The sequence below is a fragment of the Schistocerca cancellata genome, chromosome 5, assembly GCF_023864275.1.
Source record: "Schistocerca cancellata isolate TAMUIC-IGC-003103 chromosome 5, iqSchCanc2.1, whole genome shotgun sequence".
In the NCBI taxonomy this organism is placed as follows: Eukaryota; Metazoa; Arthropoda; class Insecta; order Orthoptera; family Acrididae; genus Schistocerca; species Schistocerca cancellata.
The window spans coordinates 625,052,705-625,063,376 of NC_064630.1; the positions used below are offsets into that span (position 1 = coordinate 625,052,705).

General features: G+C 39.8%; 1 protein-coding gene across 2 annotated transcripts in view; it reads right to left on the reverse strand.

Moving 5' to 3' along the window:
- LOC126187443 (transcription termination factor, mitochondrial) overlaps nucleotides 1-9,633 on the reverse strand; it is a 61,185-nt gene extending 51,552 nt beyond the window's left edge. The window contains exons 1-2 of one of the 2 annotated variants that reach the window (XM_049928523.1): nucleotides 9,084-9,222; nucleotides 6,414-6,543 (exon numbers count right to left, since the gene is read on the reverse strand). In XM_049928523.1, coding sequence (XP_049784480.1) covers nucleotides 6,414-6,543 — 130 coding nt within the window. In that variant the 5' untranslated portion in view covers nucleotides 9,084-9,222. Of the gene's footprint in view, nucleotides 1-6,413; nucleotides 6,544-9,083 lie in introns of both variants that reach the window. The other variant, XM_049928522.1, reaches the window with a different exon arrangement.
- Between the last annotated feature and the right edge of the window lie 1,039 nt (nucleotides 9,634-10,672).

Sequence of the window (10,672 nt, forward strand, 5' to 3'; positions counted from 1 at the left end):
GGTGGGTCTGACACACCGGTGTCAATGTGTTCTTTTTTCCATTTCCAGGAGTGTATTATCAGCTGACCCGAGGTTACAGCAGTGGTTTCTGAGTTCTACTTGTTACATATTTCTTACTCTCCTGCACATTAATTTGTATATCTTGACTGAATTAATACAAGTACACAAGAATTCAGATACAACACCTTATTTAAGATTTTTAATTTTGCAAAATTTAATTTGAACCATGTTACTGTTTCCAGTAATTCAAAATAAAGTTTCCTCTATATGCACCACAATATTGACTGCTAATTTATGTTTTGTTATGGAAAGTGAGATCTGTGTTATGTGACATAAATGGTTTTAATATGGACGAATCCCACACTACAAGTATCTCACGAAACTATAATGCCCATAAACAACTGATTTTCCTGATGGAGAATTACAGACCACGTTGGAATAATCATATTTTTATTTCGATAAACAGTGACAACAATGTACTGGTATTAAGTGATGATAAGAGGTCTAATGGTTTCAGTGCAGATGTTAATCAATCTAGAGTCACTGTGGAACAGCTTGATGTCAGCGACATTCGTCTGAAAGATGTGTTTACAGGTAATGGAAAAAATACATATGATTCCTTGTATCCTACAGATTTTCAATGTTATCCTTTTACTATAACTGAAAGCAACAGATATTCTGTACTGTTTTTAGGTAGCAACTATGTAATTTAAAGTGTGTACATAAATTGCTGTAAATATACAAATCTTGAAGAAATTCATAGATTTTTCGACATTATTATATATACGGAACTGTAGATTTATCCAACAATACACAATTATTGGCGCACAAATTTTCTGTTCAAACATAACTTTTTTTCTGACAATTACCAGTAGACATCACTTTCAGTTAGTCCTATGTATTATACATTTTGCAGATGATAATTCGTCTAACAGAAATGATAAACTCATAAGTTCTGGAAATAACAAATATATCCTGAATAAAATTTAGTGCAGAATACAGGGAGTACCAGGAAGAATGGTCAATATTCAAGGATATGACAGCAATGATCATTCAAAGCAAAAAAGTCTAGTAAACATGGACTCTAAAATGCACACGTTATGAGCTATGAGCACTTCTTTATCTTTGATACTGTAAAACTAATCTCTTCTACTGCAAGCTCTTTGCTTTCCATATTTTGGGAGGGAACCTACACAAAAAAAGTCCAGTAAACATGGGCTTTAAAGCGCATACCTTAAGAGTTATGACCACTTGTTCACCTTCACTACTGTAAGCAGATCTCTTGTACTGAACAAGGGCTCACAGCTCTTAAAGTACGGATTTTTTGAGTCCATGTTTACTCAAAACATTTTTCTTGTTTCGGTCCTTAACCCTCCGCAATTCAATATGGAAAGCAAAGAGCTATAGCAGTAGAGGAGACTTGTTTCAAAGTATTGGAGACAAAGAAGTGCTCAAAGTTCTTAAGGCATGATTTTAAAGCCCATGTTAACTAGATTTCTTTGCTCTGAATGATCATTCCTATCATATCCCTGAATACTGACCACTCCTGTTGAGACACCCATTATACAACAGGTATGTGATGAAACTGTTCATGTAGATTACACAATGAAACTTTTGATATAGATAAAATCCTGGCAACAGAAGACAAGTTTCATTTTTACATTCGTACATTCCAAGCAGAAGCCACAAATACAGTATTAAGATTTTCAAATCACTCAATGTTGTTGGATATACTTTATGCATGGTGACTTATCCATGCAGCACCTGGCAGAGAGAGTAATTCTGGAGCTTATGAACAATTAATTTAAAGAAGGTCAAACAGTTGTTAGATGTAGGATATAGCTATTGCTCATCAGTAACCCCCCTCGCTGAAATAGCTCCTTGAAGAGATGACAAATTGGTAGCGGACGTTGAAAAATAACAGAAAGGCATCTTCAACCAATTAAAAAAAAAAACACCTGATCGGTAAATGTAGCAATATTTTGTAGGAAACTAACCATTCATGGATAAAATTGGGATGGTGGTAACTGAATGGTGGTACTTACAAAGAGATCAGTGAATGAGGGAAGTGGGGTATCAGCTGTGTAATAGTGGAATTGTGACACAGCACTGAGATATGATTTTCACACTATTTTATTAGTAAGGATATATACATAACATGTGTAAGTGTTATGAGTGAACAGAACATACTAACTCCCACCATCTGAGAGGGCAGCAATTCTCTTTCAGGGAGTCAGAGAAGCTACACTGCTACAGAGGTCTCCCCTCCCCCCAACAGTGCAGAGGAAAAAGGCTGCAACAGGGCATCATCTGTCTGAAGTGATGTAGGCAGCTTTATGATGGTGGGTGTGAGGGAAGACTTGTCACAGTCAGCAAGGTGCACCAGGAGGGGGGACAGGGGGACGGGGGTTGGGGCGGCAGGGTGCAGGCCAAAGTGCGATATTGGTTATGCAACTAATGGGTTGCCACTGCCAGTGTAAGCGGATAAGGAAGTAGTCTCGGTGGCAGCATTTGAAGAGGGAGGCATGTTGGCAGCATTGCCCTGCAATGCTGCATCCACAGGAGGCATTGTGGAGCTGGCGGCGTTGTAAGCCATGGGTGGTGATGGTGAGTGTACCGTCTGATGAAAAATGGGAGGTGAGTCCTGCCATGCTAACTTCTGGTGGGGCAGGAGTGGTGTGCAAAAAACTGTGTGCGACAGTGTTTGCACAAGACCACCTATCCATGTAGGCAGTGGTAATCATGAGGCTGGTATTGTGTAACGTGATGTGATATGCCGTCAGGCAGAAAATTGTGCAGATTCATAGACAATTGGAAATTGACTAACAGATGGATAGGAGGCAGTGGGGTGGGGAGTGTCTGTTGTGACAGGTCCACTTAAGTCCATGCCGATTTAAGCTGGTTCACCGACACTATTGTTTGCTTTACAGCAATTATGATATCAAAAGTTTTTGTATCATGTTTCAACAATCGGTATGGTCCTGCAAAATGTTGGATTTCACTGCATCTATATGCAACATCACATGAGAACACTTGGCCAGGTATTTATGAATAAAAATTCGTAGTGGCATGTGATGGGAGGGGATGGCACATGGATGTTTTGTATATGTGTCCACACAAGTGCCACTGCATGTGGTAAGTCCTGCTCTATGGGGACCATTTCATGTGCTATGAATTCAGTGGATACACTGAGAGGCTCACCATATAGTACTTCAGTGAGTGATGTGTCAAGGTCATCTTTATGTGTCATGTGAGTGCCCAACAGAATCCATGGAAAGGCCTCCATCCATGATTCTGAGTGGCACATGAGAGTAGCTTTCATTGCCCAATGCCATTGTTCCATGAGGCCACTGGATTGCAGGTGGTAGACAGTTGTGTGAAACCAGGGCCATCCATATACGTGGCATAAGTCACTGAACAGTTAGGATTCAAACTGCTGACTCTGGTTTGAGGTTAAGGAGGCCAGGCAGCCAAATCTGGCACTCCAACTGTTGATGAAAGTTTTTGCCACTGTCTCTGCTGATATGTCAAAAATGGGCATGGCCTCCACCCATTGTGTCACACGATCTATCACTAACAGAATGCAATGGTACCCACACAATTTGGGGAGTGACTGTACAATGACAACGTGGATGCGCTGGAACTGCCCCTTTGGAATCAGGAATTTACCAAAGGGGTGCTGTGTGTGGTGGCTGGTTTTTGCCTGCTGGAATGGAATGCAAATCCTGGTCCACATGGCACAATCCTTTTTAATGTTTGGCCAGACAAACCATTAACTGATGAGGCAGACAGTAGGGTGCACACACGGATGTGGAAGGTTATGGAGGTCAAAAATTGTCATGCAATATGTCCATTCAAAATATCACATCAGACTTGGTTGGTCACACTGGGTAGCATGTGTTGCTGCAATTGGAGTCTGGTGTCTGGTTTGTTAAACAAGCTGTGGAGATCAGCATCTGTGTTTTTGGATCTTTGATTCTATCAAAGTCCATTTGGGCATAGGTAGCTGCGATACGAGAAAGGTAGTCTGCCACAATATTACTGGCACCTTTAACGTACGGCACGTCGGTAGTGAACTGTGCTAAGACATCTCTCCTGGATGCAGAATCCACTGACGGGTTGAGGAATGTGTCTGCCAATGGGCAATGGTCTGCATATATGGGAAGGGGTCTCCCATCAATATCATATTCAAAATGATGAACTGCTTCATGTACGGCTAGTAGTTCACGTTCAAATATGGACAATTTTTTTCTGAGTGTCGGTAAGTTTGTGGGAGAAAAACCTGAGCAGCTGAGTGATTTCATCAATCTCTTGCTGTAAAGCAGCCCCAATCATGTGACCTCTAGCATCAGACGTGATAATAAGATATTCGTTGGGAGATGGGTGGGTGAGGGCCATGGCATGTAAGAGGTGTTCTTTTATTTTGTCGAAGACTGCCTTCATTTGCGGTGTCCAATCAAGGCATTGTTTACCAGATGTATTTCTGCTGTGGAATGCTTGGGTGAGTGGTAGCAAAGTCTCAGTGGTGACTCCCAAAAACCTAGGCAGCTCTTGTTAGTTGTTAGGAGGTGGGAGGAGGCATATTTGGTTAATTTTCTAAGGAGCAGAATGCACCCCAGATGCATGAATGTGGTGTCCAACAAAGGTCACACAGGACTGCCAAAGTTGGCACTTGTCATCATTTATCAGAGCCCCTTGAGAGGCCAGCTTATCGAGGGTGATACACTTAAAGTTGACATGGTCTTGCTCATTTTGTGGAAAAATTATGTCATCTTGACAGGTATAACAAAAAGGCAAATTGAACAGTACACTACCAATAAATCTTTGCCACGTCTGTGCCATATTTTTTAGTCCATATGGCCTGCACAGGAACTCAGAGATTATCACTGTTTTTAGTATGCCTTCATCTGCCATCAGAATTTGCAAGAAGGCTGTTTTACAATCAATGATGCTGAAAATTTTTGCCCCAGAAAAGACATGGGAAAAATCATGCAATTTCAGAACGGAGTAGCTGTCAATGTTTGTATAGGCGTTGACGTAGTGGTAGCTGCCACATAGGTGCCAAGTATCATTCTTTTACGAACTAGCTTAATTGGGGAAGCCCAAGTACTGTCTGATGGGACTACTATGGCAGCTTGCAAAAGTTTGTACGCTGCAGCATTAGGCACCTTAAGTTTGTGGGGAGCTAGATGGCAGGGGTGGCAACAGACAGTGTGCCGGTATGGTTGTAATGGGGTGGACAGTAGCGTCCTGTACGGAGCATACTGCATGGGAGTCTAATGGGGAAGCGTGGAGTGCGTCCAGGAATCAGGAGATGACATAATTCACCATTGTTGTTAATGTCACATGACACTCCTTAGGAGTGCACTTCAGTGGGAGTTGTGATGCTTTATCAACCTAAGAAGTGTCCATAGCAGCAGCACAAGTTGCTAATAAGGCCCGCACTTGCTCTGAGGAGGTTAAGAAGAGTGGCAAACTTCTCGTAGAACTCGAGTGGCTGTTTGAAGAATGGCCGCATGTGTGAGTGAAGTTCCAGAGCTGATGCTGTAGATATGACTTTCCCAATGTCAGATGTCTGAGATGGCAGACAATACACGTGAGTGTGTGCATGAGGTTCTGGCACTATAAAGAAGGAAGGCATGGTCCATATATTTTCCAGTGGCACTGTCTATATCTCATGGAAATCATGCAGACATGCAGTCATTTGCAGTGTGGCTGACGCAGGAGTGACATCAATGAAACTGGAAGGCAGTGGTATCTGACTTTGCCAAGGCAAGGTCGAGAAAAATGCGTCCTCGGAGTCCATGGTTGGTTTTGGTGCTGGGTGTGGGCGATGCAAATCCAAAGCACAGTGCTGGACCAGAAGCAAGTCAGTTGTGATGCCTGGTGTGGGATATGACTGATGTCATAGTTCATTTCAAAGAATTCATGTTTAGTCACAACAGTTGGCACAGGATTTGGAAAATCAGAATGAACAGGTACTGAAAGGTGATGCACTTTTTGATACTGCCGTCTTTTGGCAGGTGGATGACAAAACGAAACGATGGAGTGGTATGGCATGGACCAGTGTTGTTCAACCGTAATGGCACTGCGGAAGTTTCCATATGGTTCAGGTCGTTTCTATGAGTGTCATAATATTCATGCACAACGTTTTGTCCCATGTGAAAGTCAAAGGCTCTAAGATCAATGTTTGTTGCAGAGGTAATCAGCTATTGTTTACTGTGATTCTCTGGTGCACTTTTGTCTGAAATACCAGGAATAGATTGACTTGGTGTCAAATCTGGAATTTTTATTATGAAGTCATTCAGTAAATTTCAACACTTGTCACGGCACGGTTTACTCCTCAGTATTGGTGGCAACGCGAGGTAGGTTTGAAGATGTGGCGAACAATGAAGGCATTGTTGCTATGTTACCTGGGACTGTAGTGTCATCCAAGCCTTGGCAGATATTTAACGATTTTGCGCACAGACTGTTTGTGGAATTCACAAGCACTTCTTGAGAGATGATGCTGACATTGCTGAAGAAACAGAGGGGTTGCACCATCTGTAACAGCAGCATTCTCAGTAGCGTAACTGGCATGGAAAACTTTCGAATTAACAGCAAAATCACAGCATGATGTGGAAATTGTGGGTCACCACTGTGGGAAGTGGGGTATGGGCACTGTGATGGTAGAATAGTGACACAGCATTGAGATATGACTTCCACACTATTTATTAGTAAGCACATACACATAACACATGCAAGCATTACAAGTGTACAGAGAGACTAAATCCCACTGCCTCGTAGGGCAGCGATCTTCATTTATTGAGTCAGAGATATTACACTGCAGCGTGCAAATGCAAATTTATATTGCACTATACTACGTAAGCTGGCCAACTAAAACATGAAAATAAAAAATTGTGGATAAAGCTTATGAGATATGTTTTCTTTTCTGAACACATACTGTATATTTTTCAAAGAAAATATTAGACATCAGAATTCTTTTGAGTGGCTCATTAAATTATGTACATAGTGGCTAAAGTCCTGACTCTCAGGAAGTAAAGTATAGTAAACATACTTTGAGTATGACAAATATTGCTAAATACACAATAAAGGAGGTCGAGAAAAATGCAAATGTAAATCCACTGGCATTTTCAGATCTTTTGCCAACGCATGTGTTATGCGGTCCTACATTCAGAAGTAGTAAATGATATCCTTAGAACATCTAAATGTCCTGCATAACAATGTACAACTCTCCATGATAGTGGAACACAGTTTAAAGTTTCTATGATTTGGTATTGTATGTCAAGAAGATAGTCTGAGGTTCAAAATTATGTTGGACAAGTGAGCCTAAAATATCTAAAAGGTTACTTTTTAAGTAATTACAATTGAAAAAATAAATATATTAACACAAAGAATAAACATGTGAATAACTGAGTGTGTGCCAAAAACCACATGTTGTCACCTTCAAGCATAATTACAATATTCTTAATAACAAATACTGGCATTCACCACACCTCAAACAGCCATCACTACACAGGCTGTGGTTGTGTAGTTTGTAAACTAATCTATTCATGGCATTCAACATCTTGGTTATCAGTACCCTTGGTGAAGATGAATGTAAGCATTTTGTGAACTGAGCAAATAAGCCTTTCTTAATCAATAAGGTTACTGTGGCTGTAAACCATTGAAATATATTGGTAATTTTACGCACAGTGTTATAACATCAATTTCTGAGAAGATGTGGTGAGCCTTTTGTATGCATGACTTGCAGGGACAACAAATCCTCAGACTCTACTATTGGCAACACTGACCAACTAAGACAGCCTGAGGTTCAAAATTAAGTTGGACAAGTAAGCCTAAAATATCTAAAAGGTTATTTCTTAAGTAATTACAATTGCAAAAATAAATATATTAACACAAAGAATAAACATGTGAATGACTGTGTGTATGCCACAAACCACATGTTGTCACCTTCATGCATAATTACAATATTCTTCATAGCAAATATTAATGTACTTTGAGAAATTACGATTAGCTGTATAAAAGCTCAAAATCTTTCTCATACACAAGTGACTGGTTGACCGATAATATAAACAACAGGAAGGAGCCAATCACTGAATCATTGAAGTCTGCTCCATGACAACATAGGGAGGATTTGTCACAAAATTTTAAACCCAAGCTTCTCTCATCCTAGCACCACTTAAAAGATGGCATATTTGAAGTCAAACTAACACTCTCTCATCAACATACAGACATCATTAAGTTAAAATATGGTGCACTGTTTTGGGACATTAGATGCATTTAATTCTGCAGCAGGAAGGCACGGGTTGTAGGAAAATGCTGTATACAAAGGCATGCCGAGATGAAATCATGTCATCTGCATGACTAGATGGAAGTGTACTACAATTGGGTGATTAAAGTTTATCTTCCTTCATTTCCTGACTCTCTCTCTCTCTCTCTCTCTCTCTCTCTTACATATGACTTTCCTACTCACCAGTGACACAAACGACCACATGGTGAGATCACGTGATATCAATGATTTCTTGCTTGTCCACAAGATCATTATAACAGATTCCAAAGAGTCTCAGAATTCAAAAGAAAGCACTGTTCCATCCTGCTTCTGTACAGTCAGTAGCAACGCTACGTAAACATGTAACGAGTGCAGCTAACAGTGATTTAAGATTTGAAAGACCAATGTGTTAGAAATGCAGTATCGAAAAAGTGCACTGAACTGCAATTCAATGTTAGTTAAGCACTTACGCATTGTAAACAATGCTATTAACTCAAAATTGTTCCAGAGCGAAATTTTTATTGTACAGTTGAGTTTATACAATAATCAGGTGCTCTGAAGTGTTCAAACTTTGATAATAAGAAAAGAAACAAGCAGATTGAATCCGTGTTTAGGATCACGTGGCAAACAATGCTAATTATTTGATAAGAGCGTAGGTTCAAATCCAGACCTCACGTACATTTTCAAACAGTCACGAACTTTGAAAGAAACAGATATTGAACTAAGAAGTATGCCATCTTTCTGTACCGTACATTCATGTTTGATTACTACACAAGGTAGAAGAAAATGAGGAAAAAATTACATAACTTACCTTCCTCAAATGTCAATAGCCAAGGATTGTTTTGCAAAACAGATTTCTGTAATCCTTGCGCCTGCGCTTTTTCTGCATTATTCTGTATTGTTGCAGGGCTCAGTTTATGTAAATATGGATGGGATTCGTAAATCTTTTCTGCCTCATCCGTGGATATTTCAAATATGTCTTTCAGTTTATTAACACAGAAGATTTTGCGTGATTCGTAATTCTTATCGACAACAGAAATGTAATCACTGTTAAATTCCTCATCTGTATCAACATTAAAACTAACATGACATCTTATGTTTCCGGCTGATCTTGTCACACAGCCCTTCTTGGAAACGAAAGACCCTAAAAGCCTTTCACTATGAAGACACTGAAAGTCAGCTGTTCTGCTAAGACGTAATAATCTAAAGAAGGTATTGCATATCATAGTTTTTCTTGCAAAAATACAGAATCATCGGGCATACTAACACTAACGGGTGACTACACAATTATATACAAAACAGATATTAACTGAAAACAATAACAAATCAGAGATGTGTTTCGTGTCCCTTGGACCATAGAGTTTAGACGTCTTCCTTGTACATCGATAAAATATCGATTGATCGTTGATGTTTGGTCTCACGGCGTTGTCAATACAAAATTGATATTCACAAAGCCTTCAACTCCATGTATTAGTGTCACAAATGCAAATCCTTATGTCACTTCCCATGTTTTGCTGCTGGAAACAGATAATGTAAAACAATAAAATCAAAGTGGGGAACCATTAAGTTCGGTGTATCCTATGGCTCGCCACTTGGACTACTTTATCACTTTATTCATTATTAGATCTGCGTAGTTTGTCAGTCATGACTGGACGGACTGTGTCAAAATTACATAGAAACAAATATGTTCTTACAGTTTTTCACATAACATAGGAAGAAAATTGTTCACAGCAATAATATATATATAGCAAAATTATTTTGTCTAATAACTTTGGTCACTGTTAAAGAATTCTGTGACAAAATATAAAGGATACTGTTTCAAATCCTGTGCAGTTTTTCTTTCGAATGGTCTTGGTGGCAGACATTGCAATTCTCGAGACAACGTGTTAGTTATTTTTAGAGCAACCATTATAAAATTATCTTGTTCCGAGACATAGACTAGAAATATATCTGGAGTGAACATTGCTTTCTGCCACTACACGCGCACCAATTTATCGGCCGACCGACGGACCGTCCAGTTTCGTGGCAGCCTACATACATCCCGACCGACTGCACTCAGCGACTACAGAGCCGCCCTATTGTTGTGATTTGTTTACTGTAAGTTATTTGAGTCCATGTTTTACCTGTTTCCCTTTGGTTTTACACAGAAACAAAAACTAGGATGTGCCTTGGCTGTTTTAGTGGTAAAAAGTCAAAAGGAGCCATGAGAAACGTGTGGGCAAAGTAGTTGCTAATGACAAAAAGAAATTCACACATGCTCCGTTTCGAAAACAAGTGGGAGCTGATGACATCCGTAATTATCTAAAAATGGGTGAAATATGCATTTCGAAGGTGCTGAACTTCATCAACCCATTCTTAACATAAATGGATTTAGTCATAAAAGAGGCTGTATGCAGTGAG